The sequence below is a fragment of the Platichthys flesus genome, chromosome 2 (genome assembly GCF_949316205.1).
Source record: "Platichthys flesus chromosome 2, fPlaFle2.1, whole genome shotgun sequence".
Taxonomy (NCBI): Eukaryota; Metazoa; Chordata; class Actinopteri; order Pleuronectiformes; family Pleuronectidae; genus Platichthys; species Platichthys flesus.
Genome location: NC_084946.1, coordinates 5,659,194 through 5,681,808, shown reverse-complemented (window position 1 = coordinate 5,681,808; position 22,615 = coordinate 5,659,194). Strand labels below are relative to the sequence as shown.

Below are 22,615 nucleotides of genomic sequence, written 5' to 3'. Positions count from 1 at the left end.
TTTGTTATAACTAGTGCAGTGCCCGTTCTAAATCTTCCTTTTCTCTTGAACTGTGTTTAAGCTCCGGAGCTACCTCAGAATTATTCCTTATCATTAGTGAGTCCTCCTCAAAGTCTTCTACAATAAACAACCGCTTTTTTGTTTACATAATATATCAGCTATTTCAGTGGTCTGTTAAGCAAGTGACACAATTTCCAGACCCTATTTCACAACTCTTCAAAATAAAAGCTTCTATATCAATTCTGCTTGATATAGAGCATTTCAGCAACAAAACGGACGTTGTGCTTTTACTTCAAAGACAATTTGACAAACTGGAAGTGGTAATACGAATCCTGTTGCCATGACAAAGATCGGCACCGACAGCATCAGTGAATGTAGCAGTCACATATGGTAAAATAAAATATCAATTAATCAAAAAGGTCTGGTGTGCCTATTTTGACCCAGTTGATGACCACTGCTGTAGTTTATCAGAGGACACAGCTCACTGTTCTGCTCCCATTGACTGCTACAGAGCGCTAGTCGCCGGTTTATTCTATTTTTATTCATATTGAAAGTAACATGTCAAAATCTCACAAAACGAACGACTTAGTTCCCTGGGTCGTTATAAATACAAATGCCAAGTGTGACGTGGATAAGATGAACGTTTTAGTGAGATATTCAACCCAAATACAGAGAGACATTAGTGGAAGGGATAGGTAGATCTCTCTAGACTTTTACAGATTGAAGGTCAGAAGTGAGACATCATCAGTTTTACTTAAAAAGGATCAGTCTACCCCCAAACTAAAATATGTTTGAATGCTACTTAGGGATTGGAAACATACCGTGTTGCTTTAAAATGTGATGTGTGCAGGGAGACATTTCCTTGAATTGCCTATTGAATTATGCATTACCCTGTACATGCCGTTCTGTACTATGCATAGGTCTGCCACCTCTGGTTTGAAGGCAGAATAAATGGTTGCAATCCTATCATGGAGGTAGAATCCACCACTGCCAGGCATCAGTAAAGACCCTGTAACGAGGTTTTGCAGGATCATCCGATTGGTGTTTAGTTTAACGAGTGTGTGCAGGTCGAAGTGATGGAGGTGATAAAGAAAAGGTCAGAGGATCTTAATGGGAGGTTTCCTCCCTGAGGGGGGACTTAAATATCATCTGCAAATTTCATAGGAATCCTATCATTACATGTGGAAGGAGCTTGTCAAGCACCAAAGCCTTTGTCAATAGGAAATTCAGGTGAGACAGTGGTGTTATATTAAGGGTCAACAGGTCAACTTAATCATTAGGAGCTTTCATCCTTAGGCAACAAATATCTGGTTTCTAAGACCTGGAGCTGTTCTACAGTCCAAGGTTTACACAGGTGTGTGAGGTATAGGATTAGAATAAGGTTTTAAAGATGCTGGAGGAGATGAGTTGTTTAAATGTTCTGTGTTTCTCTAAAGGGATTTTTTTGATAGACATTACTGCAAAAGTGCAATGATTATATTTCTATTGAAATGGAAATAGCAGCAACTAGAATTATATAGAGTGCATTCCCCTGCCAAGGCCCAACAGTCCCCTTATGAAACCACATTGAAAGTCACTTGATCTTGAGTTTTATTTGGATTGGCACCAAATTGCACACACATAAACGTAAGTCCCTTAATTATCCCCTATGTTATTTGTTCAAGGTCTTCGAGTTCAACCAAAAAAACACCAATCTCGTTTGGTTAAAGAAATCCTGGATCTGCCTCCTAATCTGGAGCTGCCTCCTAATCTGGATCTGCACAGACACTTTAAAGGTTCCTCCCTCCACTAAGTTTCTTTGATAATTTTTCCAAGGGTTTTAACTTCACCTTTCTAATTGTTTTTGCATTATCCTGCTAAAAGAATCAAACAAACACAAGTGGACAAAACATTTAAATTCACTAGATCCGCATTTATGTTTTGATCTGAACCGAATTGCATACATACCAGCCTCCTGACACATACCTGATTGTTTTTCATCAAGATCACTTAGCTATTTTTATTATTTATTTCTGGATCCGTATCAGCACCAAAATGCTATGTCTCCTTTTATTGAGTAAATCTGCAAACAAATATAACTTCCTTGGTGGACGTAGTAATAGATCAACATATTATTGAAATAACGTTTTTACTATTGTAATTAATAAAATTAACAATTTGATACTGTCATGTAACCTGAGGTTCTGCTCCACTCTCACAAGAGAAGCCCCGTGACAACAGTTCTGCATCCCTTGGACAATCCTGGATACTTACAGGGCTTCCTGCTAATAATATATTAATGTCATCATCCGGCTTCAAGTCATCAGCCTCAACATTAAAATCAGTTACTGGTTTTAATGTTGTGGTTGATCGATGTAAATGGAGTTTCATGTTACATAATTTATGTAAATCCTGCATGATATTTAAACAAATAGAGTGAGGGCACAATACGGTCCTAACTCATGAATACCATGAAGCTGCATGTTCATATGTAACATGTTTTATTCTACATAGTCCTAAGAAGCTCAGAGAATAAATGAGCAGCTACAAGTGTATCATCATCTCCGTTAATCTCACTGTAGCATTAACTGAAACAATTAGATTCATATTCCAAGTGACTTTTACTGTTGGTAATTTTCCAATTCATAAACATTGAATTGCAGATAACATGTTGGCGTTCATTTGGTTGTTAGTTGCCAAGTAACAGTGTATTGCATAATTAAGTGTGTTGTGCAATAATGCATTAAACGTGATACCAAAAAAATTGTGTGCCTTTCGGCATTCAATAAATAAGGTTATCAAAGTAAAATATTGAATATTTTTGAGCTATATCCAAAATTACCATAAAGATAGTTAGCTAAGTTGACGGATATAGAGCTCTTGACAGTGTATAGCTTGGCAAAATCACATATGCAACATTAATCAAAGAAAAATATTTATTATGAAGATAAAAAAGGATAAAAAAACAAATTAATAATGGTGTACTTACTACATAAAGATGTGTATGTAAGTATGCTTGTGTGTGTCTGTGTGAGTGAGTGTGCTTCCAAATGGCCGCTGGTCACTTCAAAGATAACGGACAACATTGATAACTTTGGAATGTTTACAATATGTAGCGGGGGTCAGAGAGATGGGTGCTGAGATATGCGTGTGTCCTGGTGCCAAATATCACAGCAACACAAATCAAACTTATAAACATTGCATGGAATCGAATAAACTGTCTTTGCTTAGCCTAGTATAATTATTAAGCCCAGTTGTGCTAACCGTCCATGGAAAGGGGGAAAACAAGTTGATATGCTGTTCGAAGTCCAGTGAAGTTGTTTTGTTGGTTGGTGGCTCCTGTGTTTGTGGTTCTGCTGTGTGATGCAGCTCTTGTTGGTCCTAAGGCAGGCACTCGCGTCGCTGCCTTGAAAGTTGGTAGAGCATGGATTGGTAGGTGGTTTCCTTAATGAGTTGAGTTGCAAGCTGCACTACTCCTCCATGGAACACTGTACGAAGGAAAGTGACCACATCCACAAAGAGGCAGCAATGATTTCAGTGGTAAACATTATACCTGGATTTGTATTGGTTGCGAAATTTTGACTGGGTCATTTAATTAACATCAATCTGTACAATATCTGATCCCCTCATTTCACTGTTGAAACATACACCACCGTCACTAATTTAATATTGTTATATAGATATCATTTTGATAATCTAGACTTCAACAATATCTGTCCTGCTGAACCACAAGACAGGACAGATCAGATTTCTAATATTCAAACATACTGTCACTTTACCTCCCCTGATGACACCTCACATACAGCACCAGATTCTACCTCACACTTAACAAACTCTATAAACTTGTAATCTCCCACACTGTAATTTGATATTGTTAGATGACATATTTTTGCCTGTATGTTGTGACACAAGCGTCATTGTTTGAGTCTGCATTTTATCTGTAGCTTTGATGTATTGTGACAATGATGATGTTTTTTCCCCCTGAAACTCCTACTACTGTACGATCAGTACAGCTGTTCAATCTGAAGGAAATTCTAATATGTCCTCTTCTGGTTCTTCTTGTTCTGTTTGTCTTCTTTTTCATGTTAATGCCTTTGTACTGATGACAGTTGTGGCTAAAGTGATTCTATTTTTCAGGGTTTGTCCATATGTCCCTCGCTCATGATGACGATATCCCAATAACGCCTCAAGGGAGTTTCATCATTTTTGGCCTTAATACAAAAAGTCATTGTTCTGACCTAGCAACCTAGAACGTCACTCAACGTAGAATGTCACTCAGTAGAGTGCACGCCATTGCTAAGGCCCAAAAGGCCCTTAAATGGAATGAAGCTGCACTAAATTCATTTGACAAATTCATAGAAATCAGTCCCCTAAATATGGCAGATTTTCTAATCAAGATCCTTTTATTCCGTGGTAAAACAGAGAAAATATATTTAAAAAAATGAATCTGAAGTTTCTTGCCAATCCATCCAGTATTTTTTGCATAATTTTGCTCTCAAACAAAAGCAACAAACAGGTGACAACATAAGCTGCTTGACACATGTCTCCTGGAATAATCCAAATGTTCAGTAAAGGGAAGGTTGTGACAATATTCCCTTAAACCTGACTGATAGGCTGAGGTGAACAGTACAAACATAGTTTCTGGTTAGATACCACATTTGATACAGAAAAATCCAATGGGATACAACTGTCGGCACAAAACACTGGGCTCCTTCACATGAAAAGGGAATTCATGTAACATTGACTTTCTCAGTTTTTTTATCTTAACAGAATAAGAAAAGAATTGAGCAGTGAAAAGCTGTTGCTTGTTCCTTGTCTCACAAGCTTCCCTCGTACCATGCACGACGAGCACACCGTGTTATTGGCTGCTTTAATGGAGTAACTGAGACCTGTGATGTGTCATTTACAACAAACAGCTCTAACCACATGAAACCAACTGATTACACCTCTGCCTGGACACATAATCCCACCATGGCTGGGCAGATAAATAAATATATAAACGCCAAATAAAAGCAGCTTGACAGAAGTAAATGAAAGCATTTGCCCAGACAGTTGTTCAACACAAATCATGCTCTATATCCAATTACCGCCTAAATGGGTGGTGAAGACACGTCTCGCTTTAAATCAGTTGGCAACCTCGGTGCTCGTGGCGTCATGACAGGCCGTTTAAATTGATATGTTGTGTCTGCTTGTGGTTTTGCTCTTGGAAACAGCCTCGCCCAATCTCTGCCGGGGAATAATTGGCTGTTTCGCAAACGTGCTCTTTGTCTTGGCTTTGTGCTCAGCTGTGTCCTCTTTGCCTGTCATCCTACAGAGACCAGTGTCCTGCAGAGTCCCGTCTTCTCCAAGCAGCCCGGCAGCATCGTGTATCCTGTGGAAACGCTGGAGCGGAGCAGGGAGGTGGTGTTCAGCTGCGAAGCCCAGGGAAGCCCACCTCCCATGTACCGGTGAGCGGGCGACTGCAGCGCTGCATCTGTTCCCCAACCTCTCCCCCCCCTCTCCCTCCCTCTCTACATTTCTCCACCCCACTGATTCTGCTTGCTCTAATACAGCTGACGATGTCAACATCCTTCAGACTCAAACAACCCTATCACTTGCAAATGCCTCCTCTTTTCTTCAACAGTGTCGCTTTTTGACAGCTCTGAATGCCAATGGTGAAAACTCTGCACTACCCAGAAATCCTGTGGTGAACTTTGTAATGACTCAATAAGTGACATTACAAAGTCACATTTATCTGCACCTAACAACCGATAACATGTGAGTGACATGTTCAAAGTTGTCTTCAGTCCTTCTAATGGGAGCTTTCCACACACACACTGCTGAAATCAACACAAATCCCTCAATAAATATATATTGTAATTATTCTATTGTACATCGTCACTATCTATGCTAAGGAAAGTGAAATAATATCTTGGATCCATTCAATTATCTGGATCTGCTTCACAGTGTAATGGGCTCTTCATTTGGCCGCACCCTTCCTCCAAATGTTTGAAATCAATGCATTTTTAAGTAATAGCAGATAAAACATTTCCTCTTTGGTGGAGGTATATTCCCATTCAATATTTGATCTTTGCCATGAAGAACCAGTGTTCAGTAAAAATACTGAAGTGAGCCAAACAGTTTCACCAGAGTAAATGAACATGGGCACTGTAGTTTATTTAGAAGCTGTCACAAATATACCCACTCCTGACAAATGGTAGGAGAGCACTGAATGTGTATTAATCCACAGCAGAAATTAGTCCCCTACAAATTAAGGTTGGGGACTAAGTTAAAGTTAAAGTTGAGTTAAAGTTGAGTTAAACATTTATACGATTCTACACTGCCCAGGTATCTTAGGGTTTTCTTAGATCTCTCGTAATTTCTTTAAATCGGTTTCTGAAGCTGTGCATCTTTTTTGGAAAGTAAGGACTTGGAGTTCTGAGCTGAAGTGGAATGTATTGAGTGACAAATCAAAAAACTATTTTGATATAAAATAATTTAATTGTGTAGTAGATCTTGGGTCACCATCATTTAACATTTTCATTAGTATCACAGGTAATTCAGTTGATTGTTGTCAGTACATCAACTTGCAAACAGGAACGGCCAGCAGCTAATGCAGATTGACTTTGTGATTCATATTCATCAAACTGTCAACAAATGTAAGTTTAAAAAGCAGATCCGGTTTAATCCAGATGTCAATCATTGACTCCCATAACATAACAGTGACACCAAGCTGAGGAATTATTAATTACAAACAGAAATAACACAGGAGTGACACAATCCATGATTTTTTTTATATTTTGCTCTAAATCATTAATATTTCTGACAATATTGGGCATGAAATATCCAATCTACATGGATATTTCATTACTGGAACCCTGACTATATCTATTGTCCTTGTATTTCAAGATATTCCCTCTCTGGGATACACATGAACATGCCACACAGATTCTCTGTTTGAGAAGCAAGTATGAAAATCTCCCTGCTATTTTATGAAAACCAGTATTCTTTAAGAGGACTTAAAATAAGTAAAGTGTTGTCTACAAGCTTCACAATCTTGAGGAATGTTTCATTGGTGTGATTCTTGATAGCACAATCAAAATACAAGGTAATACAGTATTATGGATTTGCAGCTTTCTCGTTGTTCCGTTGCGAGCCGACACGATGAACCATAACAGAGATCACATATAGCTCCTCTGATCTGACGCTTTAATCCACACACTCTGCATGACACTTCTGTTCTAAATGTAGAATCCAGCAAGTTTCTAATCTGACAGGGCCTGAAGCTGCCTCCCTGACACTCAGATATTAATAATAATAATAATAATAATATGAATTAAGCGAGATAGAGAAAGACTGTTTTTGTCTCAGATGTATTTAGGGCTTTTAGTTCCAAATGGGAGGTCCCAATTCATTGTTGTCCTAACAGTTACAAAGCGGAGACCATGTCTATATTCTGTAGCCCTGGGTATTTCAATGGCGTCCTCAGATTCACTCTTCCATTCAGCCCGGATGTAACCGCCCCAGGATTTGTCTCCTTATGCATTAACAAGAGTCTTGGCTCCGTTGTCTCTAGCTTTAGAAAAGACTTGTTCATCCTCACAAGTCAAGCCTGAGCTGATCAGGATCATAGGAATCTATTACATGAATTCTGTTTCCTGGTGGATTTTCTCTACAAGTCCCTACTGGAATCGTGTCTTGTCTGTGTGCAGTCTGGGAATGCATGCTAAGCTCTGCATGCACCTTACTCCAGCATCTTTCTTTTTATTTCCCCCCGCAGAGTTCAAAGAGCAGTTGTTTCTCCTTTTTCCTTTTTTTTTTTACTTCCTCCTCTCTCTCATGGACCATTAGTCTATTGAAAGGGTGTGGTGTTGTGTGGTGGCATTTCTGTTAGGTTAAAGTTAAAATCAATCATGTTTGCAGACTGAAATTGCTGGAGTAAGATTTGAAAGGATTGGTACATTTAATACTTGGGATTGGGCCAGTTTAGAGGATGACCTCAATTGCTGTTTCCTGTCAAGGTCGCTGCGCGGTCCTGTCAGAGCAGCCGACGCCTTCGGGAGAACTGTGGCGTCGGCTAAGTCACGTTTAAAAGTTTACTAATTGCCCATCGCAAAGCGGTGAACTGTGACAGCTTGAACTGCAGTGTTTACATCAAATGTCACCAGCAGAGATATTGTCTGCACTGAACCCAGATAAGGGAAAACATGGGGGATTTCTTTACATTTTAACAAGTGGGAAATTGGGAGGTTGCATGAAAAGATCAATTCCGGGCACTGAAGTGGCTTGTTAAAAATCCTATAATAAATATGGACTTTTTTTTACTTTTATACTGGAGCTGTATAAACCAACGAGCATCAGCAAACTTTTTGTCTTTAGGGTGTTTTGACACACAACATCCCCAAACCAATAAGCAGTCTAATTCTGCACAACAGTGTCAGAGGAATAGTTCCACATTTTGGCAAATCTGCTTATTTGTGTTCCTGCAAGAGTCCCATGAAAAGACTGAGGCTGCTCTCATGAGTGCCCGTTAAAAATAAGGTGACAAATGTGAAAAGTACAACTCGAAGCCACAGCCCATGGTTGAAGCTGGATCACTTATCCAATTAGAGGCAGACACATACGGTGGATCGTCAGCCAGCAGAGAATGCTCTTCAAAAGTACTCAACAAACTGAAACACAAATACACCTGGGTGACGATTTAAAACACTTTGAGACTGTTACCTATGTGTTGTATTCTGATTGAAAGCAAACTCTGGCCTCTGGTTCAAAAACGGCTTGAGACAATCGGATACAGCCCCCAAGAAGATTTGTAAATACAAAAAAATGAATCGCAAAAAGGTTCCTGTTGCAATCCCGGTTTTAGCCCAGGTCTCTCTAGTCCTTTTAGATATTACCTGCTGGTAAAATCTGGAGATTGGCTATGGAGTTTACTCAGATTTTTCCTCTCACACATGCACAACCAAACAGGAGGTGTTCTGCACAGACACGTTCACAACAGCATCAGATCCTCTGCATTACTGAGGTGAGAGGTGGAGCAGCCAGGTGCAGCAGACAGAGGCAGGCAGTGACGTATTGACTAGATCACGTGATCTTCCTGAAAACACCGGTATCAGGTTTTATCACCACAACGTCTTGTGACATCTCCGTCGGTGACTTCTACGTGTCTTTCACCATTTTTCAACAGGAGATATTTTTTTCCTTTCGCTTTTTTTTTGGTGTCCGTCACTCGTTAGAAATGTCATCAACCCCCCACTCGCTTGCGGTGAATCCAGCAGGGGATCCCCTGTTGTGTTCACACATCGACTTCTCCTTGATTTCTACAGACATTATACCAGGAGGCAAGGTGGTGAAAGTCAGTGGAAACTGCAGAGCAACTCACTTGGACATTTGCGTTCACACATGTTCCTAATCCGGAGAAAATACTGAGGGACTGTAGAGTTCATTGCAAGTCTAAAAGCAGCTTCTGATGGAGTTTAGATGTTCTCCCTGTGTCCTCATGGGTTTTGTCAAGCGTCTTTTGGCAGTCTAAAGAGACATGTGAGGATTAGGTTGAATGAGGACTGAATTGACTGTAGGTTTGAACGTTGGAGTGAATGGTTGTTTTTCTCTGTATGACGACCCTGTAATACACAAGTAACCTGTCCAAGGTGTACGACACCTCTCGCTCAATGTCAGCTGGGACATTCTCCGCTCCCCCCGTAACCAACTAGATGATAAACTGTACAGTTGATAGACGGATGGATGAAGGGGGAAAAAAACTCATCAATCCCCAAACATTCCAGCAATCCCATGTGATAAATGAACATGACACAGTAGAATAGTAGTTTACTGTCAGTAAAATCGGAACCCACATAGATTTTGGGTGACTTTTTTAACAATGAGCCGAAATCCTCTGCTTGTTGGGGTCACATTCAGACTGAGACAATGTTACGCAGGCAAGTTTTATGGCGAGCAAGCTTAAAGCTAAGAAGCGGAAACTTCATTCACAAAGAGAATTTGCAAAGTGTAAGTGTCTTGTTGCCGCTGCAGAGCTGCTTGCTCCGGACAAAGTAAGACTGAGCATTGTGTGCAAACACTGCACTTTCTTATTCTGCAAGAACAAAAGCCTCCTATGACCTCGTATATGCTGGTGAGTTTGCAAAACTCATTCAGGCATTCGGCGAGAGGTTTCAGGTTATGAAAAATGAATACAAAGGGACTTAAAGTGTTGATTAAGTTGTATAACGTTGAACCAGCTGTTGTGCTTGACAAACCTTAACATGAAATAATCATGCTGCAAAGCAACAGCAAGCTCAAAGAGAAGAACAACAACCTCCCTCTGCTAGAGCTCTCTAAAGGGATTCCCCATCCTGAGGAGACATGCACCGAAATCTCTGTTCAGGGTGACCAGCTGCTCAGAGCATCTCTTTTCAAACCGACTCTCACAAAGATTCAGCTCCCCTTCGCACTGACTGACCCAAACCTGAAAAACCTGCATCATCATCATCGATACAATGTGACATCGAGTCAAAGAGAAGCAGTTGCAGCCAAAACCTCTAACAAGACTTTAGTGTGATATGTGTTCAATAATTCAGTATGGGCCTCAAAGAATGTTATTAGAACTGAAATCTCTCTTTAAAGGCTAACACCTATGTGTCTAGCTTTCATTGGAAACAGATAAAGATTCAGCATGAAGGCTACATTTTTACACATTCTGTACTTAGGCTCTGTGTCGAGATGTGGTGTCATGGTTTACTTGAACAGAGGGGGACTGGTTGAGTTTCTACACCTCTAAAAGAAAGACTTTCGGACAGGGACAATTCTAGGATCACACGTGTTGGGGTGCTCAGCCCCTATGAGAATGTCACATGTATACAGTGCGCTTTAACAAAACAGGCTGGGGGAAATAATAGGCTGACTATCTTTAGATGGCTGTTATGTTATGTGCATGCCACTTTAACCTTGTTTCATATCATACAAGACATGTCATGGTAGAATTAAGCACTACAAATCTCAAAGCTAACAAAACAGCACAAACAAATAAACACTGTTTTTGTTGGAAGTCTTTGCTTTGGGTACCAACCTGATGTGTGGGTACTTGGACAGCTGTAACTCTTTTGGGCTGTGTCCTTATCCCCTAAATCAAATAAGTAATCTTGAGCCTTCTCTGCTGCAGCTTGGTGGCTGGTATCCAGCTCTCTTTCTGTCTCTTTGTCTCTCTCGTCTGCCTTCTCGCTCTCATCTGTCAGAGACTCTCCATGTTCTTCTCTTTCTCCTTGAATTTTGAAAAGAAACAAATAGCATATGTTGTTAACTAAGGAAAGGGGCAACAGTAGCTTACATGGCTGGTGTGGTCTTGACTACCTGTCCACTTTCTTACCTGGTTCATCTCCTCTCCATCCTTCTCTCTCTACTCTCCCTCTCCATCCCCCTCTCTCCCTCTTTGCACTGGCAATAACACATAGACATAGTATAGAAATAAAGTATATACTGGTAATCTGGTCATAAATAAAACAAACACAATATCTATGCTGTAAATACATGTAAGGAGTCGGGCAGAAACCACATTTGATAACAATATACAAAGAGATCACTGTAAAGACTGTGGGCAAAACCAAGACTAACATGGATTTATCTGGACTCGACTACCTGTTCACTTCCTCACCTGGTTCCTGCTCTCTTTCCCTCTGTTCATCCTGCTCTTTCTCCATCTCTGTCTCTCTATCATCTCTCTCCCTCGTTGTGCTGTCATACAGATGGCAAATATAACAGCCAAAGAATTTATGATATGATAAGAGGAAGGAAGATGAGCCGAATCTATGTCAATCTTCTGAAGTCTAGTTAGATATTGGGTTGTTTTGCTCAATGCAGTCTGGCAACATTGTCTAAAAAGAGGCTAAACTTGCCGAGGACAGCCAGTGGTGTTTCCACAGACTTTGGAAACACCACTGGTTCCCCCTTAGTTGAAGAACTCCACAGGTTCCGTGTGGACGTGCAGAAACAATCCCTTAGTGCAGACATGGGCAAAGTAAGGCCCGTTGGGCTTCTTAATCCGACCTGCCGAACTTGTCCAAATATAAAAAATTGAATAATAATAATAATAATAATAATAATAATAATATATATACATTTTTTAAACTAACAATTTAGTAGCACTTGATGGCACTTACTTATAGCACTTTGTAGTTTTGCTTTATTTTTGAAGAAATTATACTTTCTTGCTTCTTGCTGTTCTGGGTTTGTACCCTCGGTGTTGAATGCACTTATTGTAAGTCGCTTTGGATAAAAGCGTCAGCTAGATTAAATTTGACAGGAAGTGTGGTATATAGGGCTCAAAAAGGGAACATGATCTTCCTTCACTTTTTCGCTTTGCCCTGTGAGCCCTTCTGTAAAATGAGCGGATCAAGGAAACGAAAAGTGGACAATGAGGGCCGAGTGTTTACCACGGAGTGGACAACAAAATACTTTTTCACTGAAGTCCAATCGAAGGCTGTACGCCTGATATGCCGAGAAACTGTCTCAGTTTTCAAGGAGTACAACATCAGCAGTCACTTTGCTACGAACAGTGTTGCCATAGTTACTTTGAAAAATTAGATTAAAAGTTACTTGACTTTAAAAGTAACTAAGTTAGATTACAAGTTACTTTATTAGTCACATTCAGCAGCTGCCGACAACACCCCCGCCGCCTAAACATAAAAATGACAACGGTTAAGCCAACACTCACTTTATTAGAGTTAAATTACTCGTTACTGAAAAAAGTGGTCAGAATAGAGTAACGCGCTACTAAGTAACGCGTTACCGGCATCACTGGCTATGAAGCATGCTAACGCTAGCAAGCAGTCAACGCAAGAATGGGTGGCTACGGCTCAGAGGTTGGCTGTTAATTTACAGACTAAGCAACATTTTTTTCATCGACAAACTGCGATTCAAGACTACCTGCCTTGGTCAACTACCAAGGCAGGTTTTTTGGTGCAGTCGAAATATCAAAGGCTTGCAAGCCATTCTCCGAAGGCGAGTTTTTGTTAAATTGCCTTGCAAATAATGCTTTGCTACTTGTTAAAGGCCAAATCCTTTCATGTAATAATTTCCATGTCATTTATATAAGTTCAGAAAAACACTCCATCCATCTGGTCCTAGTCCTGTCAAATTTTAGAACCCGTTATGGCCCGCGAGTCAAAAAGTTTGCCCACCCCTGCCTTAGTGTGTTGGTTGTCCATTCAGCGGAAACAACTATTCTTCCACTGAAAAAAGCGATTTGTTTCACCAACTTAAATAATTACTTTGACTGTCTCAACCACTGATATTCAGCCGTATGAAACTGCCAACACAAATTGAGTCTCTTAGCTCATGGGACTAACGGTTCAAAAGGAAACAGAACACGAATAGTGTTAAACTTAACTGAACCCAGAGCTTTAACTGTAGCTAGCCAGGGCGGGGGCAAACATGTAAAACCCAAAGTACTATTTTTATTAACACATTAAAGCACCGGGCCTAAGAAAAGGAACAGGCCGCTTACAATCACAGCCTCATAAACCAGATGGTGTGGTATTATGCCACTGTGTACGCGGCCTGTTGTTACATGATTGCATAAAGCATGTGCCTAACAAATGGAACTTCTGTTCTAGCCTGCTTGCCAGCATAAATCACTGTAAATATAATTATTAAATAATCTCGTTTTCATGTGTTTGATGGAATTTGTTAGTCAAATGCACGAATATGGATGATTTTTGGAATCCAAACCTCGTTCTGTCTCTGTTCCCGAACCAGTTTCAATTTATCTGCTGTGAGAGCGGTTTACAGACATTTTAATATCTGTCACTTAGCTGCTTTAAAGTTGTTATCTAATTGGCTTAAAGCACCAAGAGTTGTCTGAGCGAATTCAATTTGTCACCAAAGAGAAATTGCAGCGCTGGGTGGGTAATTATCTTAAAGTACCACTATGTTTAACAACCCCACACACACAAACAATGTGGCACCTTCAGGGATTCTGAATATCTTCCTTCCTGCTGGGGTATTTCTTCTTCCTTTTCTGTGCGGGACGTGATTACCCACTCAATACATCAAAAAAATGTGCGGGCTCAATTAACTTTCCAGGGTACGGCTCAGATAAAGCAGCGAATCAACAACTGCCTCAGAAAACCTTTGTACAAACAATGTTATTATGCTGCCACCTGATTAGACCATTTTGAATTTGGGGTTTTCAGAGTATGGCGGGGCAATTACGACTGTGAAAAGGCTGCGTTTATTATTGATGGGATCCTCTTTTAGAAAGGAAAAAGACGCTTTCTTAGACGGGAAGTGAGGTTTGGAGCATTCCCCCCCCCCCCCCCCTCTCTACTGCTCTCTGGCCCACTCTGCCTTTTTCCATTCAAGACCAAGATGCTCCTTGGCCATAAAGCACTTTTGAAAATTTTGATTTCTATTTTGTTTCAGCTGCAAAAGATTCGCTGCTGTAGCCCTGTGAGACGACAGCCACCACCACCCCCCTTCACCCCCCCTCAGGCTCTTCTCTATTGTGTGTAGCAATATAAGGCTCCAGAGAGTGTGCACTTACTTATGACTGAACTGGAGAAAGGCCATGAAAGACCATTGTGCTCCACATTTTGTCTATTAAAAGAAAAAAAAGTCTGTAGAGGCAGGTTGTGAGTGCTGCAGCATCCAACCCACAAATACCCTGCTGCTGGTGAGACACTTCGGTCTGTGGGTAGGCGGGCAAGCAACACAGTCTGACATTGTTTTTCATGTAATCAGCTCCTACGTGTGTATATTGCGATTATCCGGCAGCAAAAACACTGGTCACGGCATCGAACATGGATGTTCTGCAACGAAATGAGCCATTGAGTCTGTTGTATATTGCATTATACTATAAAAGATATAATATAGCAAGAAAATACGAAAGTGATATCACAACAGCAATGTCACTGCTTTATTCAAAAAGGGTCTTCTTATGCCTCAAAGGCACCAAATTGGCACGGCAAGGGGGAGTTAAGATAGCGGGGCACAAAACAGCTTTGCACAACTTCTGTCTACTGTACCAAAGGGCTTTAGCAAAGCCCCCTTTTTTCACATCAAAGAGTCTTTTCCTTTCCAACTGAAACAATGCCCTGTTTGCTCCGGCTCAGGCTGAAATTATTGAGTTAATATATAAAAAAAAAAAAAAAAAAAAAAATCAAAGCACAATGAGGCTCACAACTTCTCAATAAAGAAATAATCAACCGCAGAATCACCTCGGGCCCTAATCAAATATGCATTGTCCATTTTCAAATACGGCATAAAATGCTACTTTTGTGCTTGTTTATCTGTGCGATACCTTTTATTGCTTTTATGGTTGTACATCCTTGATAACAAACAACATAAAACTTGTCTGCACTCGCTATAAATAAGTTATGGCTTGAAAGCATTTTTCTGATTTCCTCCCACCTCTGTTTCCTCCTAATAATGTGCATCTGTGTGGAAAGATTGGAGAGTCGGTTGCCATTTTAAGTGAATTATACCCTTCGCTGATCACCCCTAATACCAGCGATAATCATGTGGCTGGAATGCACAAGTGTGAAGGCATAGTTGCAGGCATTTGTTTTAATTGTTGCACCATCATGATTAAGCAGTGTGTTTATGTGGTTTGACCAAGATGGATGGCCTGCAATGCTATCTATTCTCCGAGAGTCAAGTCCTTGGCACCTTTGAGGTTTAGCCATTGCTTAAATTAACACTAAGCTGGAGGGCATGATTTCAGGGCCCTCTCCATATTCTCTTTCTTTCCTGTTAAAAAAAAAGTCAAACGCACAAGTCGCCTTCTTCTTCTTCTTCTTCTTCTTTGGAACACTTCAGCTGTCCCAGGCTACACGGAACAATGTTTAATTTGTATATTTACATCTGAGGGATTCTCCACTTATTTATTTTTATCATGTTTTTCTTCTTCAGGTGGAAACTGAACGGCACAGAAATCAGTCACAAATCTGGATCTCACTACAGCCTCTCTGGAGGCAACCTCAGAATCAACCGTCTCAACAAGGACCAGGACGCTGGAACGTATCAATGCCTCGCCTCCAACTCCTTTGGGACCATCGTGAGCCGAGAGGCCAGTCTAACCTTTGCATGTGAGTATTTTTACATTTTTTCCATCTTCTCTCTGTAGGAACATATTGGTGGTTTCCAGTTATTCTCCAGGATGACAACGCGGCGTCTGCTTTTTTGGGGGAATTATTAAGTCTCAGTGTGTGGTGACTAGATTTGAATCTGAGCCATCGCTGCAGATCAAATATATCCGACAAAAATCCAATTAAAATGAAACTCTTATGGTAAATAATAGAACTCTGTTACTGAGCCAGTAGTAAGAGATTTATTATTTTACTTGAAGCTACAATGTTCAGTACTTTTTTATAGTTACACCACATCAGAGCTGAAAAAAAGCTACAGAAAACATCCAACTGAATCGGTTGGCCTTCGGCTTCATGGCGCTGTTTATTGTATTCCAGCCCATTGTCCAGCTGTCCAGCCAACAAGTCTTTGGGTCACTCTCACTGCTGTCACAGGGTCGTTTTTCAGCCACAGCAAGGAAAAAAGCTATTGAAGAACAACTGGCTCAGCACCAAACAACAGGCACAGAATTAGCAACTAGCTGGTGAACACAGTGGAGCATTTAGCAGCCAGAGCGCCAGGTAGATCCCTCAGGAACTGGTAGAGATGGAAAACAGAGCTGAAGGAGAGAAAATGACTCCAGATGACTGTCAATGTTGCTGCATTAGTAAATGATCAACAGTTGGATAACAAGTTCACCATCAAAGGAGCATTGTACCTCGGCTCATTGTTTAGGTTTTTTGGTCTGAACTCATTTACCTCAACTCATTTCCAGATAAACACCAGCAGACTTCACACAGACAGGGTCAGGAGTTAGCTGGTATAACTAGAGTAGCTTTTAGTCAGTTCAGAGGCAGATATCTCCCTCAGGACTTAGGGGAGATCCGAACTGGAGCTTAAAAAGGAGAAAATATTAGATTGACTAACATACATTGGACACAAATATGACTGACTGAAGGGCAGGGTCAGTTAATATTTATTTGCGAACATGTTTGCCAAATCAACTTCATAAGATGATTATAGTTTTTTGTTGCTTCCCCCAACAGATTGAAAACAGTGCAGCAATGCGTTAAGCAGCGGTCGAAAAGTATTCAAAGCAAAGTGTACAAAGCATTTAGATTGAAAATTATTCATTTCTGATTTGATCATAATCTTTTAGTGTTATATTATGGTATTAGCCTAGAGTCCCTCCAAATGGAGCTTGTTGTAATTACTTTCTACACTTCTAGGTAGTTTAATCTAGTATGGAAAATGGTCTGTCCCTACACTATATAGCACTTTCCTAGTTTTGATGACTACTCAAAGTGTTTTGCAGTCCACTTTTACCTCTCACCATTAACACACACATTCATACAGTGCATCTATGCGCAGCACTTTCTCAAATATGTCACGCACACACTTTTGGCACAGCTGTCAGAGACGGAGGAAACGGGGGTTGGTCCACCAACCTTCTGGTTATTGGACCAACACTTGTAATCAGCTAATGTATGTTTATGTGTCTCTGCAAAAGGACTTATCGATTGTAATTGATTGTAAATATAGTTGGTTACTAATTTAGTCGATTAGTCAGGTTTCTTACAATGCACGACACACACTGTGGCAGCATCTTTCGGGGTAGGGGCATAAAATCAGCCAATCCTGAGCCTTGATTTGGTCATGTGACAACGCCGTAAATGGCAGACAAAAACACAGCTAAGGATGCAGCAGAGACAAGTCGTCGCAAGTGTTCGAACACCTTTATTAAAGAAATTCTTGGATCGTTAGCTGCAAACTTGTCAAGCTGACTTCACTTTGAACAGCAGCACACCATCACTTTGGTATGAACCTGAAAAGAAAACTGTTGGAGCCATTCTTCTTCTTCTTCTTGTTCTTCTTCTTCTTGTTCTTGTTCTTCTTGTTCTTCTTCTTCTTCTTCTTCTTCTTCTTCTTCTTCTTCTTCTTCTTCTTCTTCTTCTTCTTCTCTCAGTTTACTGAAGGGTCGCTTACAACCTTATGTTCACATCACAGTAATGTTGTGTTGCTGTTGCTGTTTGCATGTGAAACCAGCTTTGTACAAGTTTTCTTTGAGGTTTAAAACGTAAAGTGTTCACACACTTTTAACAATTGTTGCTTCCCCTGACTCAAGAGGAGAGAGAGAGGCCTATATGATCAATGAAAAGAGAAAGGGCTATAAGCAATGAAACCAAAATGTAATTTTCTGATTTGTTCACAGTGCTTTTGTTGGTCAAAATCAAAGACTGTCTAAGAGTGCAACAGGTACATGTAGCACGCTGAAAAAGGGCTCTATGCAAAACTTCCATGCAAAATGTAAATCAAAATACTAGATTTCAATTGTCTCAGAAAAACAGAGCCTTTGCTATTTATTTGTCTTTCATGAGATCATATCTCGGAATTTCGAAGATATATTTTCCAGTGAATGCAATACGCTTCCGTTGTCTTCAAACTTGCTTTGACTATTAATATTTTTTCATGTAAGATATAGACTTTTCAGAATTCAAGTTTGTGACATCTTCAACACCATTCAGGTTCAAACTTAAGGGTTAGGATTAAATTGAGATGAATTTAAACTTATCAAATTGTAGATATCTGAATCAAGAACTATCATCATAATTAAGTTGCAGATGTCTATAATGAATATAAGTAAAGCATTGTACAAGTAAACGAAGTTGCTTCATGAATAATCTCCTGGAAAGGTTCAAATGTAGTATTTGTCTTTTTATCCAATAATAAGCGATTTATTAAAAGAGTAATCGACAGATTAATCGATCATCAAAATAATTGTTAGTTGGCGCCCTACTCTGCAATGGAACTTGCAACCATTGATGTACATTAAATGTAACACACCATACAATCGAATGTAGCCAATAGTGCTTTAAAATTGTGCCTTCCACCTCTGCACTTCAGCGTCTACTTACCTGATTTATATATACAGTTTCTCAGTGATATTTAGGTATTGGTTATAACCAGATCGAACCTTTCAAAGTGCAATGTCAGCAACATCAGTTCTGTAGATTAATGCTTTTAATGATTCTTTTTTAAGTGATTTCCAACCATTATGATCATGGATGCTTTGACGGATGAGTCTAACTGACAGCCTCTGAGCTTCATATTCCTACAGCAGGAGGAAGTCAATAAGTGCTGTCTGTGAGAGCCACTATCGGACGGGCATAAATGATGACATTAACAGCTACTGAGTGATCGGTTGCTCAGATTAGATTCCGAGGTTTAGCGTTTGGAGACGAGGCCACCAATATTTCTCAGGCCATTTGTTTGACTCCCCCGGACCAGTGGCGAGTCAATCCACAATCAGATTCTGCTGGTGGATTTCCACATTGATAAGATGACGGTTCAATCAATTGTTAGGCTCTGACCTTACCAGCCTTCAGTTGTCGGAGTGGGGAAGTGCATGTATGACCGGGTGTCATCTATCTTCTTTATTACTCTTGTTGTAGCTTAATTAACTCCACATCATGATTGAACGGCAAAGGTTCAAGCGAATAATTTAAAGGTCATCTGGTGTTACTGGAAAGTGTCGTGCAATTCTTCATAGAAATTTAAAGAAAATAAAGTGCTTCTGCTCTTTCTATCCATCACGGAGGGGGGATGGGGGGGGGGGGGGGGGGGGGGGTTGAGATACTTGTCTCCTTAAACTCAGACTTTCCGCCAAATACACTCCATGCACACTTCATGTGCAAGTGGTGTTTCAGCACCTATCACATTTCTCTCCGGTAAAGGTTGTGACCTTTTGGTGGTAATTAGTTTTATACATCATTCGGCTGATATTTTAATACTTGACAGACTTTGAGCCTATTCATACCTCTAATAAGCCCAGTGGTAATAACAGCTGTCAAAGAGCCAGAATGGGAGTAATCATCTGCAGCTATAAAAACGCATGTCCGCTACACCTGAAAGTTCAAAAGTCGAGATTTTTAGATAATCTCCAATCTAAGATCTAATTTTGTACTGTCCTGAGATTCCCTGTAATTTATGTTTTTCCTTTTAGATCCAGTGGGACATGATGCAGGGAGAGAGCATCTGAGGGTGTATTTGTTTGAAGCATGGAGGGATGAGATTGTTAAAATATGTGTTCGTTCTGCTTTATTGGGGGAATTTCTTGTGATTTGCATCTAATCCTCAGAGAGTTGTGTGTTTTTGATGTAAAAACAGAACAAGAAAATTATGTTTTTGTTTGTTATTGAAGGACAGGACAAGTGTTTTTTTTTTTTTTTTATCCCACAAAATGTATGTCTTACATAAAAAGACAAAAAAAAGACCATGATCGATCTTGCTGACAAATATTGTCTGTTTAGCCAAAGCCTGATAAAGGAAGTGGCAAAGGTTTATAGTTACAAAATATGACAAACATTACTTATTTGTCTTATACTTGATCATGTTAGTAGTCTACAGTGTTGCTGTAAAATGCACAGTCTCAGAAGTACAGTGGCATATTTGCTTCTGTACGATCTGGCTGAGTATGTTAACATGAGCACTGTCTCTTTTGGTCAGTCCTGCACAGCACACACCTACACAATCTCTCCCCTGGGGCAAACAGAACAAAACATATATTGTCCATATAGAGAGTGCGGGCCACTGGTGTTACATAGTCATAGGAGACTAAATAAGATAGATACTGCATCGGTTCAACATATATGGAGCTGAATACATTAGAGAATACAGTACAGTTGAGGTATACTGTGAAAAAGCTCCATAGTACCACAAATACACAACCCTTATTGTGTCAGGAACCAAACAAAGACGAGAGGAGTCCGAGCCTGTTTCTACAGGTCAGGACCCCTCATGGGTGGTACAGAATGTAGGTGGGTGTCAGGCAGGCTTATGGGAGATTTGAAGCCTTAAAAGCATATTTCTTAATTTTAATAATTACTGAATTTCTATAGGATTAATTTCCCTGTTGAAATTAATACAATTCAGGTGACATTAGAGCGTTGCTACTCTATGAAAACTTGTCAACTAAGTAGTACTGTGAGCATTTGGAAGCAGCGGATGATGGAGATTGTTTGTAAGCTGATATTTGAGCTAGCAAAGAGGTGAATTAGTTTAAATCAATTAGATAAGTGTCTGTACCAGAGGATGATGAACACATGATGAAATGAAATGCGCATGAGGTTCTCCCGTAATGACAAAACCGCAGGAGTTGTACCCACTTCACAGTTTCCTTCAATTCTGCTTTTTTGTTCTCATCTTTTATTACTGTTTTATACAATTGTTTCTTTTATATTACCATTGTTTTGTTTTGCATTGTTGCTCTTTTAATACCCAAGCTTATTGTTTCGGTTAACTCTTTCGATTCAGTCTCGTCGCTCTCATCTGAGTCATTTCCAGTTAAGCACGCAGTTATTTTCGAGTGAAAAAGCTCTGATAAGCCCAAGGTATTGGACTGGACTAGCCTTACATGTATGTTGAGCATGGGTGTATTTTGAGGGGTTGTTGGAGAACAAAGCAGTTACAGTGGGTTACATTCTTCAGGTGACCAGAAACAGAAACCTGTAGCTCCATTTTAGCAGAACCTTTCGACTCTAGTACGACAGCCCTGTGAATACAACACTCTAATGAGTCAGATGTGTACACAGTGTTCATCTTGTTGTGGAATTATGTCCTTGAGTGTCCCGAAACTACAAATTCCAGCTTCAACCCTGCACAGCCTTTTTTTTATGTATTACACTATAAATAAGTGTAGTGGATTGCAAACACTACATTTTGACAAAACCACTCAAGGTCTTCTTACAAGCTATTCAGTGCTCAGAAAACATTGTACATTGTAGCCCTACTAACTACAAGGAGACAGATTCAGTGTGGTTTGAGTAGCACTTGAACACCTCAAACAACCTTAAACCAGTGACATTCAAAGTGTCAAAGCAGCCCCCCCTCGTCGTGTGTCTGCATCAGTAATAACTGCAGAGCTACTTCACTAATTGGAATCTTTCAACAGTTTTGGTCAATAATTTATTGCATGTACATGGAAAGGTCGAGTCGTGAGAACATAGTATTTGTCTTTGAAGTATTGCGCCAAATCTTGGAGCATGCAAACCCAAAGACATTTTTCAAATGTACCAAACAAGTCAGTGATCTTTGTAATTGTTTTGACTCATCACGAAGGAACTAGGCAACATCTGATTAAGAAATCCTGATAGTGAGTCAGTGGGAGCAGGAGTTTCCAGGTTCTAGCCCATTGAACATGCTGTGCATTCTAATTGAGTCATTCAGTGATAGGTGTGAAGGATTTCTCCCTTTTCTTTAATTAAATCCACATTGCTGGTGTCTTCATTTCGTTCCTAGTGAGTAATCTTTCCAAAACCCATTATTGGTGTGGCTGAAGTCACATTGAATTTTCACAGCACAGTAAGGGTGAAGTTGTGTCTGTGCTCTGTATCCTGAACTTGTACCCATTATATATTCTGCAGTTGAGAGCAGACACATAGGACAATAAGACAAAGTTCTTCTGCAAAATTCTGTCTTTGGGGCGAACATCATTAGTGAACATACTCCACAATGCCCTCAAGGTTATTCTTTGAGATTGGCAGTACTCCAAATGCTTCAGCATCCCTCTCAGTGTCACAAACTTTTGATGGATGATGCT

The 22,615-nt window shown here is 40.0% G+C and overlaps 1 protein-coding gene across 1 annotated transcript in view; it reads left to right on the top strand.

Annotated features, from left to right (window-relative positions):
• Nucleotides 1-5,073: 5,073 nt before the first annotated feature.
• Nucleotides 5,074-22,615, top strand: part of LOC133959415 (contactin-3-like) — a 63,566-nt gene continuing 46,024 nt past the window's right edge. The window contains exons 1-3 of the mRNA XM_062394594.1: nucleotides 5,074-5,119; nucleotides 5,294-5,426; nucleotides 15,862-16,037. Coding sequence (XP_062250578.1) covers nucleotides 5,074-5,119; nucleotides 5,294-5,426; nucleotides 15,862-16,037 — 355 coding nt within the window. The remainder of the gene's footprint in view (nucleotides 5,120-5,293; nucleotides 5,427-15,861; nucleotides 16,038-22,615) is intronic.